Source organism: Nyctereutes procyonoides, unplaced genomic scaffold (genome assembly GCF_905146905.1).
Source record: "Nyctereutes procyonoides isolate TBG_1078 unplaced genomic scaffold, NYPRO_anot_genome, whole genome shotgun sequence".
Lineage (NCBI taxonomy): Eukaryota > Metazoa > Chordata > Mammalia > Carnivora > Canidae > Nyctereutes > Nyctereutes procyonoides.
Genome location: NW_026575025.1, coordinates 8570831 through 8598451, shown reverse-complemented (window position 1 = coordinate 8598451; position 27621 = coordinate 8570831). Strand labels below are relative to the sequence as shown.

General features: G+C 43.2%; 1 protein-coding gene across 14 annotated transcripts in view; it reads left to right on the top strand.

The window, feature by feature from the left end:
* PPP6R3 (protein phosphatase 6 regulatory subunit 3) overlaps nt 1-24954 on the top strand; it is a 150619-nt gene extending 125665 nt beyond the window's left edge. For 9 of the 14 annotated variants that reach the window (XM_055314472.1, XM_055314454.1, XM_055314451.1 and 6 more), the window contains 6 exons: nt 4437-4558; nt 6694-6847; nt 8196-8302; nt 10396-10546; nt 15448-15567; nt 16225-24954. In XM_055314472.1, coding sequence (XP_055170447.1) covers nt 4437-4558; nt 6694-6847; nt 8196-8302; nt 10396-10546; nt 15448-15567; nt 16225-16330 — 760 coding nt within the window. In that variant the 3' untranslated portion in view covers nt 16331-24954. The remainder of the gene's footprint in view (nt 1-4436; nt 4559-6693; nt 6848-8195; nt 8303-10395; nt 10547-15447; nt 15568-16224) is intronic. The other 5 variants (XM_055314465.1, XM_055314455.1, XM_055314452.1 and 2 more) reach the window with 1 other exon arrangement.
* Nucleotides 24955-27621: the final 2667 nt, after the last annotated feature.

Here is a 27621-nt window from a genome sequence, read left to right as displayed (position 1 = left end):
ATCAACTTTGAGAGTCACTCATGTTGGGTGATGTATCAATAGTTCATTTGTTTTAATGTCTGTGCAGTGTTCTGTTGAAGGGATGTACTATTTACTGAATGGGTGCATTTGTTTATTCATTTGCCTGCTGATGGACATTTGGGTTTCTAGTTTGGGGCTTTGATATCACTTGAGAATAGACTGTGGTAAGTTATGGATCTATATCGTATACCCTAAAGCAACCACGCAGCAACAAAACAAGGAATTATAGTTAATAAGCCAACAAAAGAAGTTACATCATAAAAAATATCTAAAAGAGGGCAAAAAAAATAAAAGGCAGTTGGGACACTCAGAAAATTACTAGCAGTATGATAACATTAAACCCAGGCAGCCCCATTAGGTATTACTGAATACTGTTAAATAAGTAACGTCAAAACCTGTTAAACTGAAGAGATTGTCAGATTGGATAAAAATTCTGGTCTAACATTAGCTGCCTATGAGAAATAATTTAAATATAGACACAAACGGGTTAAAAGAAGTCTACACATAAATCAGATTTCAGAGGAAAAGGGTAAAGAAAGTGTCATAACGAGGTCAGATCTTCAGGAAGACATAACAGTTCTAAGTCCGTGTGTACCTAATAACAGCTTCAAAATAACACAGAGCAAAAACTGAGTACACTGCAAGAGAAGTAGACAGATCCACAGTTCTAGTCCTGTGGTACAGCACTCCTGCTCTGGTCATTGATGATGGGCAGAAGTCAGAGGCACAGAGCACTGAATACTGTCAACTAATATGACCCTGTTGGACATTTGCAGAGCACTCTACCCAACAGTAGCAGGGACAGGCACTGTTTTCAAGTGTACCACATGACCTATTTATGCCAAGAGAGATCATATTTGGGCCAAAAAGCCAGTCTCAGCAAATTCCAAAGGTTTCAAGTCCTACAAAGTATGTTCTCTGACCCCAGTGGAATTAAATTAGAAATTAGTAACAGAAAGGTCTCTAGAAAACCTCCAAATATGTGGAAGCTAAATAATAAGTGAGTTACAGAAGAAATCAAAGGGGGGGCGGTATTTAAAGGATCGTTTTTGTACTGTTTATATCTAAAAAGTAGAAACCTCTCAAACCAATAACTTTAGCTTCCAGCTTAAGAAACCAGCATGAGGGATCCCTGGGTGGCGCAGCGGTTTGGCGCCTGCCTTTGGCCCAGAGCGCGATCCTGGAGACCCGGGATCGAATCCCACGTCGGGCTCCCGGTGCAGGGAGCCTGCTTCTCCCTCTGCCTATGTCTCTGCCTCTCTCTCTCTCTCTCTCTCTCTCTCTCTCTCTCTCTCTCTCTCTGTGTGTGTGTGTGTGTGTGTGACTATCATAAATAAATAAAAATTAAAAAAAAGAAAAAGAAACCAGCATGAAGGGCAAACAGAAAAACAGTGGAGGAAATTGTTGCAAAAGCTCTTCTTTGGGTGGCTCAATGGTTGAGTATCTGCCTTTGGGGAGACTGCTCCCTCTGCCTATGACTCTGCCTCTCTCTCTGTATCTCTCATGAATGATAAATAAAATCTAAAACAAAACAAAAAGCTGTTTTTCGAGAAGATTGAGGAAGTTGATGCACCTCTGGGCAGAATGGTCAGGAGAAAAAGGAATGGCTCATACCAGGAGTGAGCAAGGCGACGTCACTCCTGGTACTAAAAGAATAGTAAGTGAATATTGTAAACAACTCTGTGCCAATAAATCTGACAACTTAGACGATCTTTGAAAGACACAGACTACCAAAGCTTAAGCAAAAAAAAAAAAAAAAACAAAAACAAAAAGTCTTCTATCTATTAAAGAAGTTGAATTTATAGTTTAAAAATTCCCACATACACACAAAAACTCCAGGCTTAGGTGGCTTCTCTGGTGAATTCTACCAAACATTTCAGGAATTACACTAGCTTTATAAAAAGCTTTTGGAAAATTGAAAAGGAAGGAATAGAGTGCCCATGTCGATCTATGAGGCCACATCAATGTGACCTGATAACCAAAGCTGACATGACATGACATGAAAAGAAAAGTGATTCAGTTATTTTTGTGAATGTGGATGCAGACGCTCTTTTAAAGGTTTTAGTAAATAATGGAATAATAATACATCATGACCAAGGAAGGCTTATTTCAGAAATTCTGAGTTGGGTTAATATTTGAAAATCAATCAGGGGGATCCCTGGGTGGCGCAGCGGTTTGGCGCCTGCCTTTGGCCCAGGGCGCGATCCTGGAGACCCGGGATCAAATCCCACGTCAGGCTCCTGGTGCATGGAGCCTGCTTCTCCCTCTGCCTGTGTCTCTGCCCCTCTCTCTCTCTCTGTGTGTGTGACTATCATAAATAAATTTAAAAATTAAAAAAAAGAAAAGAAAATCAGGAAGCATGTGGCCGAATCCAACATCTATACCTGATAATCAGAATTCTTAGCAAACTGGAGACAGAAGGTAATTTCTTTAGTCTGATTAAAGCTTTTACAATAAACCTACGGCTGGCTGACTGCATAGTAAAAATGGAATGATTTCCCTCAAAGATTAGGAACAAATCAAAAGATGTTTACACTTACCACAGCTTTTCTCTATTGTTACTGGGGCTTCTAGCCAGTGCAATAAGTCAAGAAAAAGAAATAAAAGCCATCTATGTTAGAAAGGAAAGGATAAAATTATCTTTATTCTCAGACAACAGTTATTGTCAGTGTAGAAAACTTGTTGATATCTACGAAAAGATTATTAGAATAATTAAGTCAGTTTGGCATGATTATATGGTACTAGGTCAATATAATTGCATTTCTATGTACTGCAACAAACAGTTGGAATTTAAGTTACTAAAAAATCCTATTCATAGAAGCATCAAAATATTAAATATGTAAGGATAAATTTGGCAAGATGTGCAAAACTTAGATGCTAAAAAATTACAAGACAGCTGAGAGAAATCAAGAATTGATAAATGTTTATAATTTGAAACTCAATACTGTTAACATACCAATTCTCCCCAGATTGATCTAGAATCAGTGCAATCTCAAATAAAATGATAATAGGGTTTTTTTTAGTGATTTAAGCTTGTGCTTAAATTCATATGAAAATGCAAAAGAGGGATCCCTGGGTGGCACAGCGGTTTAGTGCCTGCCTTTGGCCCAGGGCGTGATCCTGGAGACCCGGGATCGAATCCCACGTCGGGCTCCCAGTGCATGGAGCCTGCTTCTCCCTCTGCCTGTGTCTCTGCCTCCCTCCCTCTCTCTCTCTCTCTGTGTGTGTGACTATCATAAATAAATAAAAATTAAAAAAAAGAAAATGCAAAAGAGCTAGAAGAACCAAAACAACTTTTTTTTTTAATTTATTCATGAAAGACACAGAGAGAGGCAGAGACATGGGGAGAGGGAGAAGCAGGCTCCCCACAGGGAGCCTGATGCAGGAGTGAATCCCAGGACCCTGGGATCACGACCTGAGCCAAAGGCAGACACTCAACCATGAGCCACCCAGGCACCCCCAAAACAAGTTTCATAAAGAAGTTAGAAGACTAACAGTATTTGATCTCAAAATACAATAATTGAGACAATGTGTTTGCTAAGACAGTAGTTTGGGGGATAGAAAAGTGTAAATAAGTAAGTGTAAAGACAGCTGACTTCTGATGCAGGTGCAAAAGCAGTTCTGTGGGGAAAGAATAGTCTTTAAACAAACAATTCTGGAACAGGTGAACATCATTATGCAAAATTATTGAACTAATTCCATACTTCTTGCCATATATACACATGGATTCCAAATGGATCTTAAACCTAAATGTGAAGCATCAGAGTATAAAACTTAGACTAGGAAATCTTTGTCCCCTTGGGTTAGGGAAAGATTTCTGAGGTAGGATGCCAAAAGCACTGCAGGAAAGGAAATTTTCATAAGCTCGACTTGTCAAAATTAAGCACTTCTACTCATCTAGCAACATTAGTTAAGAAGAAAAGGAGGATGGTGCATAGACTCAGGGAGGACATTTGCAAATTACGTGCCTGGCATAGGGCCTCTCTGGAGGGTGGTGCATAAAGGACTCTTAGGGTTCTATACAAATTAAAGACAGTAACCTGTTTTTTAAACTGTGCTAAAGGTGTAAAAAGATCCTTTAGAAAAGATGTGTGGATGGTAGGTTGGCACATGAAAAGCAGTTCAGCATCTTGGCCATGAGAGAAATGCAAATGACCACCACAGTGAGCTGCCTCTAGGCCCTATTGGAAGGTCGTCTGTAGAGGTGCCCACATGTTCATGCAGAACCAGGTGCAGTGGGGACAGCTGAGACCAAGATTAGGCAACACACTCATGAAGGCAAGAATGAGCCCTTTGGAGTGCATATGATTTTTTTCTTACTGGATGACCTCAGAATGTCCTGGATTTAGCCAGTGACTGATAGGCAGCATTAAATATTTTATTTCGGTCTTTGTGTCGTCCCCCCCCCCCCCCAGCTCGGGGAGTACAGACAGTGAAGAAAGTACAGACTCTGAAGAAGAAGACGGAGCAAAACAAGATTTGTTTGAACCCAGTAGCACCAGTACAGAGGACAAAATGGAGGTAGACTTGAATGAACGTAAGTCAGCTGCTTCTTCCTCTGTATTAGTCACTGTGTGTTGGAAACAGGTGTATTTTTAAACAAGGCACCCTGGTCTGCAGGATGGGAGTTAGGTTGAGTCCCCTTGGAGGTGTAAGTGTCAGGGACAGGGCCTGAGGGAAGGAATGACTTTCCTTCTGATGATGTGGTGTCTCTTACAGTGTGGACACCCCACTGTGTGAGTCTGGTTAGGGATAGAGCACACTGGGGGGTCTAGCCTCTGGCTACAGGGCCTAGGAGCCAGGCAGCAGGGGAGAGACCAGAATTAGGGAAGACAAGGAAGGGCTGTGTTTGTGGAGTCAGAAATCCACTAAACCAGAGTAAACAACTTCAAGCTGAGACTATTTGAAATGGGTTCTTCAGAGTTGATTTATGAAGCCTATAACCTAAAACTTGTCTGGCTTCAGTGCTTATTCATTTCCTGGTACTTGCTAAGAAGACTTGCTTTCACTGGACTTTTAAAAAAATGCCTGTTAACTTCTGAAAGTCCAGGTACATTTTTATTTGGAAGAGCCGTGTGGGTTGACACTGGAGCTTTCCTCAAGGCTGACAGTGCTTCGTGTTCCTGGGGAAGGCCTTTGTGTCCTTAATCCTGGAGGCTAAAAGCTAGCTCTGGGCATCAAGTGGACCTCACTACTGCAGAGTTGGCCAGGACCTTAATAGTAACCCAGCACAGCCCCATGGGACAGACCTGGAAAGCGAGAGCCATGGAGGAAAAGAGGATTGGCCTCTCTCCTCTCATTGCTTTCCCAGCTCACCATCTTCAGGAGGAAAAAGTGGGCTTTTCTCTCTTAATTCAGTTCGAGTCCACATGCCTTTATCAAGATCCAGCTATGTGCCAGATGTGGAACACAGACTCTCCATCTAGAGTCTAGAGTCTCCTGAAGAATGGAGAGATTGTGGTAGATTCTGGGGCGCTCCCCTGGGAAGGTCATTTCTGTGTAGCCTAGCAAGGTGTGCAGTGAGACCACATAAACAGACCCAATTTCACCTGAAAGGACACTTCCCCGAGGAAGTGACGTTAAAACAGACCTGCAGGTTAGATCCAACCTTGGTCAGCAGTCAGTGCCATGAGGCTGTTTTGATGGATAGAGGTGAACAGCCAGATGAAAGGAGAAGTAGGGATATAGTCAGGAAGGGTCCTGAGCATAGGATTTTCTGTTCTCATGGAGTTTGGGGTGTGCCACCTGCTGTTTACTAGCCCAGAAGCTCTAAACCCCTGAAATTTTGAGTTTTTTATGGAATCTTCATTAAATGGGTACTTTTGATCAAATAACTGGCCATTAGTGATTTTCTCCACTTCTGGCCCCTCTTCCCTCCTAGGAGGGTCGGCTATGGGATAGGGGTAAAAGTTCTAGCCCTCTGACCCCAGGCTAGTTCTCCTGGCAGCCTGCCTAGTACTGAGCCCCATCCTGAGGCCACCAGTCATCTCTTTAGCATACAAGACACTACTTCAGAGATTCCAAGGGTTTGGAGGTGGTGGTGAGCTGAACACAAATATGTATTTTTTCTTGTGTCACCAGAAGCCTTCCTCTTTGTGTTAGCTACAGTGGACTGTGGGAAGGCCATTAAAAGTATGAAGTGGGGCCACATCTGGATTGGGATGCATTTAAAGTTTCCAGTTTATTACAGTTGAATATACAACATTCTGCTTAAAAAAATTTTTTTTGGAGTAACTTTGGATTTACAGAAAAGTTGCAGAGATTATACAGGGAGTTGGGGCTGTGTACCCTTCCTTCACCCATCTTCCTCCTGGTGTTCATATAATCTTGGTGCCTTTGTCCAAAGTAAGAAATTATAATATTCTCAAAAAAAAAGAAAAATTATAATATTCTTTTATATGTATCTTTGCATCCTCGTGTGATATTTCTGGTGGAGAAAAAAATCTTAGAAATGGGAATTAGGGATTAAAGGAAGTCTACAGTTTTATAATAGGATAGATGTTATCACATTGCCTGACACTGATTCTGCTGTTTCCACCTCTATCAGGGGTGTGTTAGAGTGCCCTGTCCCCACCACTCTGGCTGCCTCCTTGCAAATGTTTCTGAAAAATATCTTGGATTGCACTGAACTTCTGAAGTATTCTCAAAATGAGATTTCTGCTCTCTTTTTAGCACCCAACTGGTCAGCCAACTTTGATGTCCCCATGGAGACAACTCATGGTGCTCCCTTAGATTCTGTGGGTTCTGATGTCTGGAGCACAGAGGAGCCAGTGCCAACTAAGGAGACGGGCTGGGCCTCCTTCTCAGAGTTCACATCTTCCCTGAGGTGAGTGTGTGTGTGCTTGCTCCCTAAACCTGTCCATAGGAGAACTGGGAAAGGGAACAGGGGTCAGCTGCAGACACTGTCTCTCACCTTGATTTACTCCCTACATGAAGATAATGCTCTACGCTAAGTCACAAATCAGCACAGGGGAGCTAGCGACACAGTTATGGATTAACAAGGAAACTAGTCTCTATATTCCTTTTATCCAGGTGAGCTGGGAAAGGCAGTGGGCTGTGTACACATAGTAGCCCAGGAAGATAGGGCCCCAGGAGGTTATATAGTAGGGTGCGGACCATCAGAAAACAAACAGGATTGAGGAGGATAGAAACGGGATAGAGCAAGAGCTCCTGACAGGCACCTGTGTGGAGTGTTACAGAAGAATGCACAATGTATCTTGAACTTAACAGATACTCTGAGCTTGCATTTCACTTGTAGCTAATCTGGTGCTGTAAATTACAGGGGGTGATAGGATAGCTGTCAGTCTTGTTATTTGTAGTATTTTTGTTGACAGCAACCTATCTTTTCATAATTTTCCTGAATAATATTGCCAGCATTTGAGTATTAACCATGGATTTCATGTCTTACTAGGCTTAGTTTGATTTGCTAAACATTGTTTTGTCTCAACTACACATTTAAAAGACTTTGTTGCTCTTCGTGCTGTCACGGTTACCATCTTCAACCATCAGGGGGCTGGCTGACACCTTTGTGGCTTTACAGCAGTTTCAAGGATAGCAGGAAGCCATTGTCAGGGGCAAAAGTGAGGTTGTAGGAAATGTCTCCAAAGTATTTTAAGTTATTTCACTAACTCCACTCCAGCATTGGACAGTCGGGTTTCCACCTCTTGTTTTTTTTCTGTCTTTTGTAACTAGAGGATAAGACCCCCTGGTTACTTGGAAGCTTGCTGCCCTTTACCCCTTGTGCTCAGTTCATGTTTTCTTGTTAAATATCACTAAGGCCCTCAGGCAGTTTGGCTCAAGGTAAGTAGGGATTTTTGTAAAAATCACAGCAGGTACAGTTGATGGTGCACAGTGTCAGCCCCTGTTGTCCCAGCCCTTGGGACCCTGGTGACCGAGGGGGAGGATGAGAGACTGGTGCATTTTGAACCTGTCTGCAAACCTCTACGAAATCCCCATGCTCCTATCCTGCTGACTTAGCAGAATACCTGTCTGCGCTCACCTGCTCTGCAAGCAGCCCTCTGCACCTGGATCTATCTCTGTGTCCTTGGAGTCTGTGACAGACTGCTCCTGTAGCCCCAGCGAGCCTAGAACTTTGAAAGGGTTTTTGTGAATGAATCATGGTAACTGAGGGCTATTTGCCACTGCTAACATCTGAATTTTCTCTTTTCTAAAAGTACAAAAGATTCTTTAAGGAGTAATTCTCCAGTGGAAATGGAAACCAGCACTGAGCCGATGGGCCCTCTGACTCCCAGCGTTGGCACGCTGGCCGCGCAGCCTGAAGGTGGGTGTGGAGAACAGGGCACCAGCCAACCCAGCCTGCTGGCCTTTCACCTGACTGTTGTTCAGGCTTTGACTGTATGCTTAGTTTTCTAGATCTGAAGAGTTGCTTTTGTCTACATAACAGTTTATAAAGCCAGTCTTGATTCTTAGGCTCAAGGGCTCAAAGGGCTCAGGGAGTTGAGGTGGTAGGTCTGATGTCCTCAGGGCAACTGATAAAAAGAAATTGTGTATTCATTCCAGAACCATGGCATGGTGATTTTAGAAGGCATTAGGGACCTAAGTGGTCAGTTGTTCAGTCCTATCAATATACAGAAATGGAAACAGACCCAGAAAAGAAGAACATCTTTGCCTGCAATGCCCAGTGTGAATAAAATCAGAATTAGGCGTGTCAGTGTTTTCAAGCCTCGCTGGTACCAAGTTCTTTTGTCATTTGGAGTTTGCGTTGCTGGAGCATGCGTGTGTGTCTTAGCATGTTTCAGGCATAAGGCTGTTTCTTTTCTTTTTTTTTTTAAGATCTTATTTATTCATGAGAGAGAGAGAGAGAGGCAGAGACACAGGCAGAGGGAGAAGCAGGCTCCATTCAGGGAGACTGATGTGGGACTCGATCCTGGGACTCCAGGATCACTCCCTGGGCTAAAGGCAGACACTAAACCGCTGAGCCACCCAGGGATCCAGGCTCTTTTCTTTTCTTTTCTTTTCTTTTCTTTCTTTTTTTTTTTTTTTTTGATTTTATTTATTCATGAAAGACAGAGAGAGAGAGGTGCAGAGACACAGGCAGAGGGAGAAGCAGGCTCCATGCAGGGAGCCCGATGTGGGACTCAATTCCGGTTCTCCAGGATCACGCCCTGGGCCAAAGGCAGCGCTAAAACGCCGAGCCACCGGGGCTGCCCTAGGCTATTTATTTTCATTTCACCTTTATGAACAGTTGAAATGGTCAGGGACATCCAGTGGGTTGTCTCGTTCAGACTGCACACGTTATTCCTTGCAGAGGCCCTGAGCTGTTTCTAGCCTGATGAATGGGGCTTGGAAGCTGGGAGGGGGAGAGGTTGGTGAAACTGGTGTGAGGAATCAGTATGTGGAGGGGGAAAAAAAGCAAGTCTTGGAAAAAGAAATGAGGACCCAGGTGGGATGGAGGGGAGCACAAGAACCAAAGGACAGGAGAGGTCATAAAACCAGTAACTTAAAGTTCATTTGTCATTCTTCTCCACATTTTATAGAGTTGACCCCATTTTACCCTGAGTTCTGCAGGTGGGTTTAGGTAACTTCATTTTACAGATAAGAGAACTCTTGCCCTAGAGTGAAATAGCTAGTAAGTGGTGAGGCTGGAGTTTGAATTCAGGGAATGTGACTTCAGAGCCCACGCTTATAACCAGTATAGCATATGGCTCACTAGTACAGAACAACGGAATAATAATCCACAAGGAACCATAAGAAAGTAACTTTAAAAAAAAAAAAAAAGGACCCAAGTGAAAGGAAAAAGACCACTGAGACCAGTACCCTGAACAAACTATAATCTCAGCACTTGTAGGCTGAAGTGTGCAGAGGCTGAATATATCCAGCTGCCCACTGCACCTTCTGCTATGAATTGGAACAGCCCCGGAATGGGAGGGCTGACTGGGACGAGTTGAGGGTGTGGGTAAACGCTGGGCTGGGAAGGCCAGAGGGTTCTGCTGGCCCTGTGAGATGAAAACCTATGGAACGTCTCTAGTGGGCGTTTTCAAGAATCCTGTGCCCAGGGGGATCCCTGGGTGGCGCAGCGGTTTGGCGCCTGCCTTTGGCCCAGGGCGCGATCCTGGAGACCCAGGATCGAATCCCACATCAGGCTCCCGGTGCATGGAGCCTGCTTCTCCCTCTGCCTGTGTCTCTGCCTCTCTCTCTGTGTGTGTGTGACTATCATAAATGAATTTAAAAAAAAAAAAAATTAAAAAAAAAAAAAAAAGAATCCTGTGCCCATCAAGAACCGATTTAGGCAACAACCGGCAAGCTGTCTCTTTCTCAAGCAGTAGATGGAACATTGGGTGGCTGGGTCCCCACAGAAGGTGAGGGATGCTTATTGTTTTGGTAGGGTGACCATCCACCATGTGTTCTTTTCAGCGCCAGCCAGTGTAGCCATGGAAGCCAGCTCTGACGGAGAGGAGGATACAGAAAGTACAGACAAGGTAACTGAGACAGTGATGAATGGCGGCATGAAGGAAACTCTGAGCCTCACTGTAGATGCCAAGACAGAGACCGCAGTTTTCAAAAGGTAACCAGGCCAGGTCCTGCTGGCAGCTTCAGGTTGGGTTGGGGATCTCAAGTGTTAACATCTTCAATTGGATTGAGATGTGGGTTCAGACATTAGCCTGACATCTTCCGAGCACCTCTGTTCAGCCCCATGAATCTGAATGAAGACAGGGAGAGTTTGGGGTCCCCAAGTACCTCTCCTCTGCCTTTCTAGTACTCAGAAGACTAGATTAAGTCTAGTAGGTTCAAAATATGGGACAATAAAAAATGGACATGTCTGTAGTCAGAGTAGACACTGGCGCATCCAGAACAGGGTCAGTGCCCTGCACACCATCTTCTCCAGACATAATACAGCCAGAACATTCAGTAGCAGAGTGATAGCTTAAACAGTTTAACCTCACTTCTAAATTCATGGACCAAAAAAGAAATCATACTGCAAAATAGGAACACAAACCTGAAAGAGCAGTGACAGCCTTTTTGTTCGAACTGGGTGCTGCAGCTGGGTCGGCGTTCGTGGCTGCGTCTCGATACTCTGCAGAGCCTTCGGCACAGAAGAAGGGATGTGTCCCACCTTGTGGTGAGGTCCCTACAGAACAGCCAGCACAGAAGGGGAGCATGGATTCCCCGTGGGGGTACATATGTGCGAGATTCTAAAGTTAAAAGCTAGCAAACTGAATCCACCAATGTGTTCTTGAGTCACGAGGTGCACTCAAGGACAGGGTGACCTGGTGAAGCATACTAAATGTGATTCTCGGACTGAAGAAGATAGAAACCATTCGGACCTTTGGTAGATAGGAGTATTTGAAAAAATTAAAGCCATTCATGACTTTTTGGCAGTCTAGGAAGAGAAAGTAGCTCCCTGAAACTGCTAAAGGTGTGTTCTGAAAATCTATAGCCGACTTGATTGTTCACAGTGAAGTGTGAGGTATGAGACATGCTCCCTTCCAAGACATGACCTGGACAATGAGATGGGCCTGTAGTCACTGCTTCTCTCTTCAGCACTGTACTAGCTAACGGTCTTAGCACATGCTGCATAAACAAAAACAAAGCATACAAAGATTTGAAAGACTAAAATGGTTCTTGTTTGTAGATTATGATTTTCTGCACAAAAAATTCCCAGCAGTTTCATGAAAAATATTAGAATTACTAGGGAAGTTTAGCAAGTTTTTTAGACACATGTGAGTCAGATGCATCCTGTAAACCGATAGAAGGTGTCCTAGATGTGCGCCCCCCCCCTTTTTTTATTTTTTTCCCCCTTTTAAAATTAAAATTTTAAACCTTGTCTATCAAGATTGAAAGGCATAATAAAGGTTTAAATAAGTAGAGATGGGATCCCTGGGTGGCGCAGCGGTTTGGCGCCTACCTTTGGCCCAGGGCGCGATTCTGGAGACCCGGGATCGAATCCCACGTCAGGCTCCCGGTGCATGGAGCCTGCTTCTCCCTCTGCCTGTGTCTCTGCCTCTCTCTCTCTCTCTCTCTCTGTGTGACTATCATAAATAAAAAAACAAAAACAAAAAAACAAAAAAAACTAATGTCTAAAAAAAAAAAGATTTAAATAAGTAGAGATATGCCACAGGACGATATATTTGGCTTTTTTTTTTTTTTAAGAATTTTTTTTTTTTAAGTTTATTCATAGAGAGAGAGAGAGAGAGAGAGAGAGACAGGCAGAGGGAGAAGCAGGCTCCATGCAGGGAGCCCGACGCGGGACTCGATCCCGGGTCTCCAGGATCACACCCTGGACTGAAGGCGGCACTAAGCCGCTGAGCCACCAGGGCTGCTCATCTTTGGCAATTTTTTATTTTTTTTAATTTAATTTTATTTTTTTAAATATTTATTTATTCATGAGAGGCACAGACACAGGCAGAGGGAGAAGCAGGCTCCATGCAGGGAGCCCGATGTGGGACTCGATCCTGGATCTCCAGGATCACACCCTGGGCTGAAGGCAGTGCTAAACTGCTGAGCCACCCAGGCTGCCCCTTTGGCAATTTTTTAACAAGTTAATATATAAAATGATTGCATTTCTTTTTTTTTTTTTTTTTAATTTTTTTTATTTATTTATGATAGTCACAGAGAGAGGGAGAGAGGCAGAGACATAGGCAGAGGGAGAAGCAGGCTCCATGCACCGGGAGCCTGATGTGGGATTCGATCCCGGGTCTCCAGGATCGCGCCCTGGCCAAAGGCAGGCGCCAATCCGCTGCGCCACCCAGGGATCCCAAATGATTGCATTTCTAATCAAAATCCCAGTGGAGCTTTTCATGGCGATTAGAGGCTGATAGTGATATTCATAAAGAAGACCAAAGAGCCAGAAATAACCAAGATCATTTTGAAGAAGGAAGGAAAGGAGAGAGGCAGAGGCATCACCAAGTGAGATATCCTTTTGGGCATGCTGTGCAGGTAGACACCACAGTTACAGGAACTTGGTGCATGCTAGAATGGTGTTATAGTCGGCAAGGAAAGAATATCCTGAGAAGTAATGACGATTCTGTCAGAGAAAAATAAAACTGAGTCTGTCTCAACATAAATATGAAAGGCAAAACTACAACTCTGAGAAGAAATCATGAGAGCATATCTTTATAATTTGAAGGTTAAAGGGTTTTTTTAACCATTAAAAAACCAAACCATAAAGGAAAAAGTTGATGAATTTTCTTTATTTAATTTCTGGTATTCTGAAAAACATGATAAAATGAAAAGACGTGCCATAACCTACAAAGGAAGATTCAGGAGCAGGGTAAAGGAAAAACCTAATATCAACAAGAAAAAAACAAGCTAATAATAAGTTTTAAATGGACAAAAGACACGAGCCATTATCTGTGGTGGAAAACAAGGAGCAAGCCAGCTCCAGGGCAGGCCAGCTTTACAAGTAAATAGGATGTGCTTGTTGTAGTAATGATTCGATCCTGTTTTGTGCACATTGATCTGTGCACTCCTGTCTCAGTTGTTGCAGAAAGTAGAAAAAGTGCAGAAGTTGCTGGATCTTTCTATGAGGCTGTGAAATCTTAATTCCAAAACCAGATAAGGATGATTACAGAAAGCAATCAGTTTATACACTTACAAGCGAACTAAATGCAGAAATCCTGTAGAAAACATTTGCTAACCGAATCCAGTAGCACATTAAAAATAATTCATAACATTAAGTTATGGTTTTCCCTGGACTGCCAAGAAAAGTGTCCATGTCATTTAGGATATGTTAATAGCTTGAGCGGAAATCATTTGAGGCTTTTCATGATGCTTCTGATAAAGTTCCATACCCACATATGATTAAAACTGAGCAAAACAGGGACACTTCAGTGGCTCAGTCAGTTTAAGCATCCAACTTGGTTTCGGCTCAAGTTGTGATCTTGTGGTTGTGGGCTCGATTATAATAATATAATAATCATCACCTGCCACCAAGTCAGTAGCAAACTTTTGTAACTAGTAAGAGTTCAAAAAGCTGCTGGGGGAACAGATCAGTTTTAAACATCAGTAACCTTTCTCTGCATCAGTAATAAGCAATTAGGATGTATAATAACAGGCAAAATACCAGTCATAAACTACATCAAAGTTAAGAAAATTCCTAAATAATTAAACCCATTTATCTATAGAGAAAACTTGAAAGTGCCACTAAAAGCAGTCCCAGAAGAAGTGTAGTCACGTGGAGGCCACAGTGGTGAGCATGGCAGCACTGTGCATAGAGGGGCATTGTGAGAAGCCAGGTGGAATTGGGCAGTGCACACCATCAGGCACTGTGCCATTGACACTAGAAACACGTGGATCTTCCAGAGTATGTTGAGTTACAGAGATAAATACAATGAGGTATACAATTCAGAGCCACTTACTTGCCTCAAAATATGCATATGCAATGACTGTACATTTTATAAGAATGAAAGTAATACATAAACACATCAGGATAGTTGCTTTTCTGGGGAGGGCATGGATAATGAGGATAGAGAAGAGTAAGGTAGCTCAAGTTGTTAACAAATCTTTAGAGTTTAGTTCAAGTTCTTCCTTATAAATTGCCTAGACCCATCTGAAAGGCACCCAAGAGATCATCCTAAAATTAGGCTTTTCATAACCAAGTCCAGGGCAGGACTCCCCTCTTGAGAATGATGGCCCTTCCCAGAGGGAACCTCTAGCTGCCCTTGAGCTTATTTTAGTGCTGTCTTGATTGTGTCAAATGGGAAGTCCAGACAGAATAGCTAACTTTCTACCCCACAGTCAATCAAAAGCATTTGCTACTTGTCTTTTCCACCAAGAGCCAGGAGAGGGGGAGATAACCCTTCCTATATTTTTGTTTGCCCTCTTAGGATCAGCTTTTACCTGTTCTGGCTACTTTTTGGCTCTCCCTTTATGATGTCTATACTTCTCATGCATTGTCAGAAGGCATCCTGGTGCAGGCACCTGGTACCCTGCTCATATGATGGGAGCAGCAAGCTGAAGGGGTTGCTCCTGCTGACTGTTTAATGCTGGGCTGGGCCCTGAAAGCAAAATGCCTTAACTAAAGACTCATTCCTTCAAACAGGTTCATTTGACACCTTCACCGAGTCTGCAGTTCTGCTTATGTGCAGTCGTGGACATATTACCCCCCCACATTCCTCATTTATAGGAGTATTCTGAAACTCTTGTACATTTCTTTTTCTATTTTGCACACTTGGCTTCAGAGTGTTGAAATCCTATCGGTATGTACAGTAATGCGGGCCATTCTTTATCAGACACCAGCTGCATTACATTGTCCCTCCTTTGGTTGCCTCTTATGTGTGATCCTTTCCTTTTGTGATTTCCCAGTCACTGTCTGTGGTCCCTGTGGTCCCTCCCCTGAGCATGCTCAGCCCCAGGGCTTTACTCCATGGCACCCATGACTTCCAGGGTCATTTGCATGTGCCTTCACCCTCCACCCCTGCCGGTACCTGGGGTGCCTAACACTGCCTGTCCTCCTCTTTACTGCAGTGAGGAAGGAAAACTGTCTACCTCTCAAGATGCTGCTTGTAAAGATGTCGAGGAGAGCCCTGAGACAGCAGAGGTGAAGTCTGTGGGCCCCCGGCCCCCCAGCAGTAACCCAGAGCAGAGGTAACTCCTCACTTCCTCCAACCTGCCCAGGTCCTATTCTGACTGTCGCTGTTTTCTTCTGGAAGCTGGGAGGGAAGTTGGGGGAGCAGGAGAGATAGGAGTAGTCATTGTCCTCAGGGATTCAGTGACTTAGTATAGTAGCATTATCTTAGGCTACATCTATGCATAGAGGGCCAAGAACCTGGGCCAAGAACTCAGAACGGTTTACCTCCTTACCCCAAAAGTCAAAAACTGGTTTTTGGAGATTTGGTAATATCACTCGCTCTCTAAGAAATTCCTCAAAATGGAAGGGAAGGGTCTCCAATGCTTCCCCTGTACTTTTTTTTTTTTTTAAAGGAAGTACTAATTTGAGGCGGATATTGAGCCTCCCCTGGGATCGGGGGGCCACTAGGCTGTGGCAGCCAAGTTCTCATGGGGTCCACAAGATTACCAGCTGCCAGCCACAAGCAACCCCTGGTGGTACTCCTTTTCCCATAATCATGCACTTGTGACACATGGGGAAAGCCTTCCTGGAGACCCTTTTCTGTATGTTGCTAAATATTCTTAACTCAGATGATTCCCTGTATGGTTTTGTTTGTGCAAAATATTTGTCTTGATTACGTGTGATAATCCCACTGCCAGAGCTGAGTGATTTGGAATGTGATGTTTTCTTTCTAGTCACCTATTGCTTAGACTGAGCCAGTGGTCTGAAGGGATAGGCCAAGCCAAAGCCTCAGCCTCCGAGGGCCGGCGCCCTGGCCCATACACACGGCCTCGCAGGTAGAGCAAGGGCGGCCTCCGATTGCTCCAGAGCTCGCGCCAGAAGATGAGGATTTGCCCTTGGACCACAAGGAACTTTGCTCAGCACTTCCCAGAGTTAACTTTTTTTGTTATATATACCTAAGTTTGTACATTCCTTGCATAAGGAATAAAGTAATCTTTAAAGCCATTTCAGAAAAGCTGTCTTTCCCCCTCACCAGATCCTCACCCCCAAAATCATTGTCATGTTAGGGGTGACATAACCAGTGGGACCCAGCAGGGGGCACACTCTGTTCACTGGTTGAAAAACCTCTTTTGTGGCACAAAAGGCTTTTGTTTCTCATGGGAATTATAGCCAGAATGAGGAGTTTGCTTCTCTATGATTTAAAAAAAAATCTTGGTGTATAAAACAAATCAATTATAAAAACTATTTGAGCATGTTGGCTCTAGTGAAAGCTTTGGGAGGAGGAGGCGGCATGGTGACACTACAGCATTGATGGATCCGGCCCCAGGTATGCTTCTAAGTGTTTTGGGCAAGTCACCTTTTTTTGCCTGGGGTTTCCAGTGGATGTTTTTTCAAGGGTATTTTGTAGGATATTATTCCCAGTCAGTTATGTCCTTTCCCTAATTTCTGTCTACAACATTCCTTTATATTGAGATCTGTTTAGAAAGCAGGACAATCCAGGTCTGTTCCAATTTCGAGTTGATTCAGGAGTCTCTTCTTGGTTTCTCAGACATAAATGATACAGGAAGCTCTGGGATCATTTCCTTGGCTCTCTGGAGTGCAAAATTATTTGCCTTGGGGGAACCTGCTTGCTCTTCTACCCACCTAGAGACGTCTGGTGTGAAGAGTCCTGCCCCTCAATCTGCCGGACTGAGGTGGTGGGGGAAACACTGAGGAGGGCCAGTGGACGAAGACAAGGGCATCACGTGTGTCCATGCGTTCATCCATCTGTCCTTCCTCTACCCAACACACGTGAGTGTGGCAGCCAGTGGTCTAGGCCTGGGGGTAAAGCAGTAGCATAACAGACACCCAGATGATCTAGGCACATGTAGAAAGAGGTGCTGCTGGAGGATCGGGCCAGCTGGATGGGAGATCAGGAGTCCCACTTAGATGGGGCAGTGGAGAAGGCTGCTCAGAAGGTGGCATTGAGCTGCTGTGATGGCAGGGAGAAGGTAAGTGGTCCGGTGAGCCCATCTGTGTTCTAAGAGCAATGTACGGGAGGTGAAGAGAGCCACTGGGCCTTTCTGTCTGCACTTTTCCCCACGTGATTTGTGTCACAACCAGGTATCGGGGCCCCTTGGGTTGACAGGCGTGCACTACTGCACTTAATGGTTTGCACTGCCACCGAATTTAACTTTTTAACTATTGTTTATCAAGCACATGCCAGCCTGTATGCCAAGCACTTTGTATACATCACATACTCCCCCACCTTTAGGGGGGTTGTTGTCCCCCTTTCACAGGGGGAGGAGCTGAACTGGGAGAGGTTAGAAGATGGACTCGAGACCCGGCAGCTTGTGAGTGGTGATGGTGGGATTTGTACCCGGTGTGTCTGCTGGCAGAACCCCGGTCCCCCTGTCTCTGAGGTATGGAGACACCATGAATATAAGCAGAGTGCATTGCTTGTGGAGTCAGCTTTTTGGCTCTCTCTTACAATTAGCAAATGTCTGAAGCCTTGAGCTTGTGAGCTGTGAGCTGGTCCAGAAGTACCCATGTGCTTCTCAGTACATCTCTAAGCACCCTTTCCCAAGCCTGCTTTGTAAAAATCTGGGAATGCCGCCAAGACTGAGATCATGACCTGAGCCAAAATCAAAAGTTGGACATTTAACCAACTGAGCCACCCAGGCGCCCCTAGCATTCCCTCTTCTGTTCTCCCAACTTCAGTCCTAACACCTGCCTGGTGGGAGCACATTTGTTAAAGGACACGCCTGTTTTCAAAAGCTGGTCCTGTTTACAAGCCTTTTTTTTCCTCTTTCAGTAGAAGAATCCTGCTTTTCAAGTGTAATTTATGCGGAGTCCAATATATGGAACAAATAAAAAGCTGTTTGAAGGAGGGGATGAGCACATGGCTCGTGATGGGTCTGGGAGCAACAGTCTAAATACCACTGACCTGGTCTACAGTGTGCTTCTAGGAGGCCGAAGTGGGATGGTTTCATGGAACTCTGCTCTGCTACAGCCCTTGCTAAATGCCTGTTAACCAGAGCTGAGGTGAAGCTTAGGAAGTTAGATTTCCTGGAGTTTTTGATTAATGCATTTTTGAAGCATTCCGTTAAGTAACTATAAGTGCCAGGCTTTGTGCTAGACATTGCATAAACAATATTAAAATAAATGTTCCCATGCTCAGGGAGCTAAACCAAGTTGATTTTCTGCCTCACATGCCTCACATGTCTGTCTCTTCCTCTGCAGGACTGACCAGCCAAGCATGCCAGGCGACACATCCGTCAATGGCCCCGTATGATGAGTGACCCCTGCTGCTGCTGGCTGAGGACTGCAGGCCACCATCGTTCAGGGCCTCTGGAGACGTCACCTGGAGCCCACCAAGCCGTCACTGCTGCACTCACTCTGCAAGGGATCAGGACCAGCAACCTTTATATTCTAGATTCTAAGACATTGTACAGAGAAATCCAGAAGTGTAAAAATATTGCACATTGACAAATACCAAGAATTTTTGCGTATGTTTATATTGTATTGTTCTAAATAATGGGTAGCCTGTGAAATAAGATCGTGCCACCCATGTAATAATAGTAGTAATACTATAGTTAAAATGGCTGTAAGAATAGTTTTATAAAAGTGAATACACAGATCTATTGTATTTGAAACATAACTATTTGACAATTATTAGTGTGACCAAAGTATTAGGCAGTTTTCATACATTTTTCACCTTGTACAAAATTCTGAATTCATTTCTCTTCCAGGCTGGCAAGGAGATGTGGGGTTGAAATGCCCTCTAAGTGTTATTTTGGTTGTTCTAACTTACAAACGTGATTTTGAATAAGAAATATTTGGTGTTCTTTTTATAACCAGTTTTTGATTGGTAACTGTTTTCTGTATTGTTTTAAACGGATCAAAAAATGTAAGTCTATTGGTAGAGATTAAGTATTTATTGCTACAACTTAGTTGATAAATTGATGTTATTGTAAAGCCATATGTTCTGTTAAAGTCTTGTTTGCTTGAAATGGTTATTCCTACAGGTGAAACACTAGACTATTTGGAGTGTACATGGCTTGTGGTTTGAGTTCTTTTGTTTTTCGTTTTTGTTTTTGTTTTTTGTTTTGTTTTGGTAGTTCCTCTGCCCTTTAACCCATTCACCAAAATTTACCTTGTTAACAAGCATCACCAATGAACATTTCTGAGCAATTTGCATATTTAACAAACCTAAACCATATCAGGCAGGCCAGTCGAAGAATGCTCGTGCTACGGATGGATTACAGCACGTTCATTTTACAGGCTAGTGTTTCCAACTAGAAATCAAAACCTGGCACCTAAGCATGGTAATTGTGCTCCTGTACCTTGTGAGGTTTCCACTCGTAACTTCTAAACCAGTGTATTTTTTTTAGAACTGGTTTGTGTATATATATAGTGATTATGGATACTAATTCAATGTAATTTATAATTTTCTATGTCAATATAAAAATACATCACAGCCTTCTCAAACAGCTGAAGCAATATATCGTATATTGCCATATCGTCTGGGGAAAGGGTTAAATTTCTTCACCTCTTGCACTTTTAGATGCAGATCAGGTTTTCATTTCTGTAATAGACAACTATTCACGTATTTTTACATCATTTGTTTGTCCTGACCAGTATTTAAAACCAAAAGGATATTCTGAATAATGGCCAACGATTTTTTTAGAACTAGCATCCCAAGCAGCGTGCCTAAACATTACATTGCATATGGAAATAAAAAAAAAATCAAATGTTTAATGCCTTATTTCTTATTTACTTTTTCACTGTAAATGGTGTAGAAATTCTGTTTGAGGCTTACCAGGGCAGACCTGTCAAGGACAGTGGAGACTGTGGTGTGCCCTGGGATGGACAGCAAAGGTGCCTTACTTGGCCTTTGCGCGCCTCCTCAGGAACCCTTTCTGTTGTGAGCTCCTCTCAGAAGAGACTGTCCTCATGCATTCTCCTCTGGAACCTAGTGCCACCAGAGGACAGGGCTCCTTTCACTTGTCTCAAGGATGCTGACTTCCATGGCGCCGGACCTCGGGGACCGCTGACAGATGGTACACTATTGTCTTGCCTGGTGAAGAGCCTTGCTGGCCACCTCCAGGGCTTGGCTCCAGGGATGGCACTGCTGCCTCCACACAGTTTGGATTTGGTTGGCTTTTCCATCCCATCTAAGGTAACAGCATCTTGTTGCATCCCACCTACCACTGATGCCAGGGCACTTGAGTTTTTTCTTGGAGTAGTGTTTTGTTTAGTTTGTCTTACATGGGAGGGAAAGGACATAAGAATGAAAAGAAAGTCTGTTGGGGGTGCCAGCCCAAGGGCCAGGAGCAAGTACACTCTCATTTAGTCTCTAGTTTCTGTGTATTGGCCTCATTGAATTGCGAAGCTAACAGATGTCTACAATACAGTTACCTGTATTAAAAATAACTACAACAAAAATAAAGCCTAATTTTTTTGTTTCTAGAAATCTCTTGTACCTTGCTTGGGCTTTAATAACCAGACAAGGTATGTGGGGGCACCATTGATTTCTTTTTCCCTACTGTTTTAAATTTTTTATTTATATTCAGTCTAACTAACAATGTGTAATTAGTTTCAGAGAGAAAATTGAGTGGTTCATCAGTTGCATATAACACAGTGCTCATTATATCTCGTGCCCTCCTTCAAGCTCATCACCCAGTTACCCCATCCATCTCCCCACCCCACCCCCAGCAACCCTCAGTTTGTTTCCTAGAGTTAAGAGTCTCTTATAGTTTGTCTCGTCTCTAATTTTGTCTTATTTTTCCTTCCTTTCCCCTGTGTTCATCTGTTTTGTTTCCTAAATTCTACTTAGGAGTGTAATTATCTGATACTTGTCTTTCTCTGACTTATTTCGCTTAGCATAACATCCTATAGTTCGATCTGCATTGTTGCAAATGGCAAGATTTCATTCTTTTTTTATGACTGAGTGATATCTATCACATCTTTATCCATTCGTCTTTTTGGCTATTATGGACATTGCTGCGATAGCACCATTAATTTTTAATGGTCAGGGCTTCCTGACAAAGCTCACAGGCTGTATTTCATATCCCGAGTTAAGGGTATGCCATCCCTAGTGTCAGGGACTCATCTTGCCCACAAGTGTTCAGTGGGTGTACTTCTGACAGAATTGCCACTAGCTCTTTCAATGGTTTATCTGGTCTCTAGCTTCTCACCTGCTCCATGGGTTGCACTTCTCCAATCTGTATTCTTGGCTTCCAGCCCTACCAGTAGTGTGACTCTTCGGTGATAAAATTTCTCAGGTTTTCCATTATGATGTTTAACATGCAGTACTACCTCACAGCTGCTTGGTTTTCACTCTCCTTCCACCTGTTCACATAAACAAGTATGGTTCCTGATCCCCAGAACCTGTCTTCACCAGGGGTTTCTGTGCTGGTCCAGGCACATGCCTCTGCATACCAGGGCTCTGAGGGCATCCCTCCGGGTGATCAAGGGCAGGGCTCCAAAGACAGGGGCTTGTGTTCTCATTCCACCTCACCCTCTCATAAGGACTGATTTCTCTTTGTCTCAGCTGCTTTTCCTGCCAGAATGGGACTTGATAAATTTACAGGCCTAAAAGTAGAATTGTTCTTGCGTATGGTAAATGGTTAATAAATGTTAGTGTTAACTCTTTGCTTACTTCTCAGCCTCATAAAGTCACAGCTAACCTTTCTAATCCTGGCTTAGAACCTGCTGTTGTACTTAAAACCCGTGCCTCCTGAAAACTCACGCTGCTTCACTCCAGTCAGGTGGCTCCAGGGGTCTGCTACATCCCATGTGCCAGCTCAAGCCCATCACCTGTATTTACAGGTAGCTTTACTGGAACAGCGTATTCATATGCTGTTGATCACCACTTGACTCATTGCACACCCTGTGTTCTTTCTTCACTTTGATGTACTTTCCTCTTTCTCAATCTCACTCCCATCCGTGTAAATCCCTTTTCAGTCATTAATTTTCAGCATTCAGCATATGCTGGCTCCTTTTGCCTTCACCATCTCCACTAGTTACTCAGAACTTACCAAAGAGAGATGACACAGCGCTGCCTTTGCAGTGATCTCGATCCCCCCCCCCCCACCACCAGATATGTTCTGCATGCATCAAAGGCAAGGACCATGGCGACTGACAGTGCTGCTGCATGTTGCTTTAGGTGAGGCATTTGGTTTAGTTTGGTTTTGATTTTCCTGGAGGATTCTCTACTTGTTAAATAGAATAGAGAGTCCTTACTGTATGCCAGCTCTGTTCTAAGTGCTTTATGTGCATTCACTTTACTTCACAGTGGTTTTATGAGCTAGATAGCTGCTGTCATTTTATACATGCACAAGAGAGGTACAAGTGAACTGGTTTTTTTCCAAGGATGCCCAGCTAGCAAGTGACAGAGTTGTCAAGATTAAGTGTAACAATATTCTATGTAGTAGAATAATACTTGACTGTAAATGTGCATTTAATATTAGCTGTTAGTATACTCCTAGGCAAAGCCTTTTGCCTTGTTTTGTTTTGCTTAGAATTTGACAGTTTAATTTCAAAGTAGCACAACAAATGGAGATTGGCTGCATGGCATGTTTGATAGCCAAACAGTAGAAATGTTAACAAAGACTGAATAGTGCTCAAAACAGTTCTGAAGCAGATCAGTGTGCATGTGAGAATTAAATTTGAAGAGTGAACTCACAGGAATAAAGACCTTTAGGTGACTTCTGGGACTGCCCCCACCTGCTGCTGGACCTGACCCCCATTGGCTGTTCTCATGATCCACTGGTAGAGTTGAGTAGTTGCAGCTGAAACCATGGAGCCTACAGACCCCAGGATGACTCTTGGCCCCTTACAGAGAGGTTGCCAGCCCCTGAAGTAGATCAAGGAGATGGAGTAGAATCTGCAAATAGAACCACAAATGCAGTTACTTGGCTTTCAGCAGCATTGCCAAGGCAGTGACATGAGGAAGTCTTTTCAGCCCCTAACTAACAATTGGGGATTTGTATGGGAAGAAATGAACATTGACTACTACCATCCACCTTCTACAAAAACTAATTCAGAGTAGGTTCGAAGTCTTAAACATAAGCACTTCAGCTTCTAAAAGAAAACATGAATATCTAAACCGCTTTGGAATGAGCAAAGTTTTCTTAGAACACAAAGCACAAGTCACAGAAGAAAAATGCAGTGGGATTTTACCACAATGAAATTTTTCTGTTCTTCAGAATGAACAAGTAGGCCTTGGCCTGCCATGAAGAAAATGATCTCTGGGTGCCCTAATAAAGGACTCATCCCCTGAAGATAGAAAAATGCAAATCAAAAATAAGATGGAAAACCCAGTTTAACAAATGGGCAGGAGACAGCATCACAAAGAAGGTACATGAGTGGCCAAGAATATGAAAAATCATTCAGTGTCAATAGTCTTCCAGGAATGCAAATTAAAAACACAAAAAGCATTTCCCATCTGATAGAATGGTTAAAGTTAAAAAAAAAAAACAAAACTGATACCAAGTACTGATGAGAATGTAAAGCCACTGGGACTCACATTGCTGTCTAAAAGAAGGCATCCAACATGGAAATCTGTTGGGCAAGGTTCCAGTTTTTTAAATTGGGGCTATTTCTACCTTATGACTTGGCCATTCTAGATATTCATCCAAGAGAAATGAAAATTTTTATCCACAGATGATAGACCAGCATATTTATTGTTGCTTTATTCATAATGACAAAAGATTAAAAACATGTCCAAAAGCAGGAAAATGGTTAAGTGGGTTATGGCATATTAATACATAGAATATCACTCAGCAATAAATAGGAACTATGATAAGTGCAACATAGTATTATCAATCTTAAACATCAAAGGAAAAGAGCGAGACACGTAAGCAAGAGTACTTTATGTGAAGCTCTAAAACCAATCAGACTGACAAGGCTAGAAATGAGAACATGGTTTGTTCCTGAAGGAGAAGGGAGGGATTAACTGTAAAGGGGCCCAAGGAAACTTGGATCTTCTGTGATGGAGGTTACATGACTGTAGACATTTGTCAAAACTCACTGAACTCAACACCTGAAATCTATGCACTTTATTACACGTAATTTATACCTTAATTTTTTTTTTAAGATAGGGAAAAGGAGCAAAAAATAAAGCAAACACTGAACATCATTAGGGAGGACACATTGCCCTTGTCGCATGGTGACCAGGGCATTCCCTTTCCTCCCCAGCAGAAGAGAAGAGGCCAGATCTTGGTGGATTTGGGAAGAGGACCTGAGCATGCTTGGGTCAGCATTTTCTGGAATCCAGCCTAGATTTGTCTGCCCATGATATATTCTCGGTTACCCGTCACCATACAATAATCTTTCTGTCCTTGGAGATAGAGGTTTGCATTTGTCCAATGCCTGTTCCGGGTGGGTAAATGTGTTTAACCCAAGGATCAAGTGTTAGGAAACACCCAAACCATGTTCTTCAAAACAGGTTCATTAATAAAACGAATGTTGTAAATCCACATTTGCTGTGTCTTCTCTCCAAGGGGATACTTTACAAAATTAGAGGGGGGCAGTGTTTATTATCTTCACTAAAACTGCAACCAACATTTTGTTGCAGGAAGCTTGCAGTGGGGGAGTGGCATGAAGGTGGGGCAGAGTTGTCCCACCTTTGCTTCCCTTTCCTTGGGGGACAGCCACACAATGGTTGACTATAGTTTCATGGTGAAGTCTAATGGACTAAAAGGATCAACAAGTGGGCAATATTGGGGATCATTGTTTTTTCTCCTGGCCTCATTTCTCTGTGGGATCGTATTGCTACACTGACACTCCTGACCTCTCTCTAATCTCACTCTTAGGGGAGGAGAGAGTGATTGATTAATTGGGAAAGGATCTGCATTTTTGGTTCAATGCCTGATGTGCTTTTTTTCACGTTTGCCAGCCTACTGAGGAGTACGTTCTAGCTTGTTGTCTATGTATAAGCTCTGTCCCTCTGGACAAAACCTGTGGTTGTACAGCTCTGCAAGTAGTCAGGTGTGTGATTCTGCATTGGGAATGAAGTATTCACAAGCCCATTTAGCCACACATCTCAAGCTAGACTTTCTAACCAAGTTTTGCCTTCCACATTATAATCCTCACCTATTTCTGAACTTCCAGGTAGAGAGAAATGGTTTCCCCTAATCTTCCTCCCAAACAAAAATAAGAAAGGATATAATCTGTTACATCCAATCTAGATTGTCTTTTTAAAAGACAGATGGTCAGACTGGGATTGAAAATAAAACCAGCAGGATCTCTGGGTGGCTCAGTGGTTTAGCGCCTGCCTTTGACCCAGGGCGTGATCCTGGAGTCCCGGGATCGAGTCCCACATCAGGCTCCCTACATGGAGCCTACTTCTCCCTCTGCCTATGTCTCTGCCTCTCTCTGTGTGTCTCTCATGAATAAATAAATAAAATCTTAAAACCAGCAATATATTGTTTATATGAAAGACATAAAAGTGACAAAAGCCAAAGATAGAGGAAAATGCAAACGGAAGACAATATTAAGTTTAGGATTTAAATTTAAAACCGCTGGGTAAGGTTAAGAGATGGTGCATCAAACCATAAATACGGTAGCTAAGTAATTATTAGAAATTGCAAAGAGGGATCCCTGGGTGGCGCAGCAGTTTAGCGCCTGCCTTTGGCCCAAGGTGCGATCCTGGAGACCCGGGATCGAGTCCCACATCGTGCTCCCGATGCATGGAGCCTGCTTCTCCCTCTGCCTGTGTCTCTGCCTCTCTCTCTCTCTCTCTCTCTCTCTCTCTCTCTCTCTCTCTATCATAAATAAATAATTTTAAAAAATTGCAAAGAAAAGGACTTAAGTTTTCAGTTATCGGAGTGATTTCATCAGTTTAAACATCCTGCAGACAACAATAGAACCTCTAAAATCTTGTGTTTGAAGGCAGTGAGTAGAGAGCAGATAGGCTAGGCTGCATGTGCTTGAAGGGCCAGGGTCCTAGAGAGAAAGGAAATGCATCAAAGTGAACCTGACAGTCCATGCCGCTTTTCACCTTGTGGACTTAGCTGATTAAGTATGAGGAGCAGCAGAAAGTAGAGGCTCAAAGCTTTCAGCCCTTACAAGGCTGGGGAGACAAATTGGAGCAGATAGCCATGAAGGAGGCCAAGACCGACAGCACGGGATCTTGGGGCAAAGAGACATGAGTGAGCCTGACATTCACTACATAACCTCTCGAGGCCTTTGATGATTCCTAAGCTATGCAGGGAGAGATGCTACAAAGCCAAGCAGAAAATAGCTGAGAAACTAAGAGGCTAAGAAGAGCCTTTAGGCAGCTCAGTGCTGGGGAGGCAGAAATTGGAGTTTAGGGACTTCAAAGGAGGAGGGACTCGTGAACATGTTGAAACCACCAAAGGACTACACTCCAGGGGTAAGGGGACAGCAGAGACAGAGCAATCTTAACTACTGGAAGAAACAAATCCCCTCACGAGGACAACTGTATCATCCAAAAAACCGCTACCATTTTCCATACACAATGTTGGCATTGAGTAAAAACTTAGATGTGCCAGAAGACAACACGTGCTGAGTGATTGAAAATTGGAGAAAGCGGGGGTCCCTGGGTGACTCAGTGGTTGACCACCTGCCTTTCCCCCAGGCCTTGGTCCTGGAGTCCTAGGATCGAGGCCCACATCGGGCTCCCTACATGGGGCCTGAATCTCCCTCTGCATGTGCCTCTGCCTCTCTCTCTCTCTCTCTCATGAATAAATAAATAAATAAAATATTTTTAAAACGTTGGAGAAAGCAGGTGATACAGATCTTGGAGATTTTAGATTTTAAACTATTAATATATTCAAGACAATAAGTGTCCAATTGGCGAATTTAAATTATATATTACAAAAAAAATAACTGGAATCTATTACAAAGAAAAAATCAAACGGAAATTCTAAAACTGAAAGGTACAATAATTTAAATTAGGAACCCCATAAATGAATTTAAAAGGAGACGGGACAAAGCAGAAGATAAGATTTAGGAACTTATGATAGGTCTGTAGAAAACAGGAAAACAAGTGTGGAGAGGAAAAGGATGGAAAATCCAGAAAAGCACCTACAAGAGATAGAGGACACAGCAAAAAGCTGTAGCAAAAAGCTACATGTATTTGGAGTCCCAGAAAGTGAAGGGGATAAGAATCAGGTGGAAGA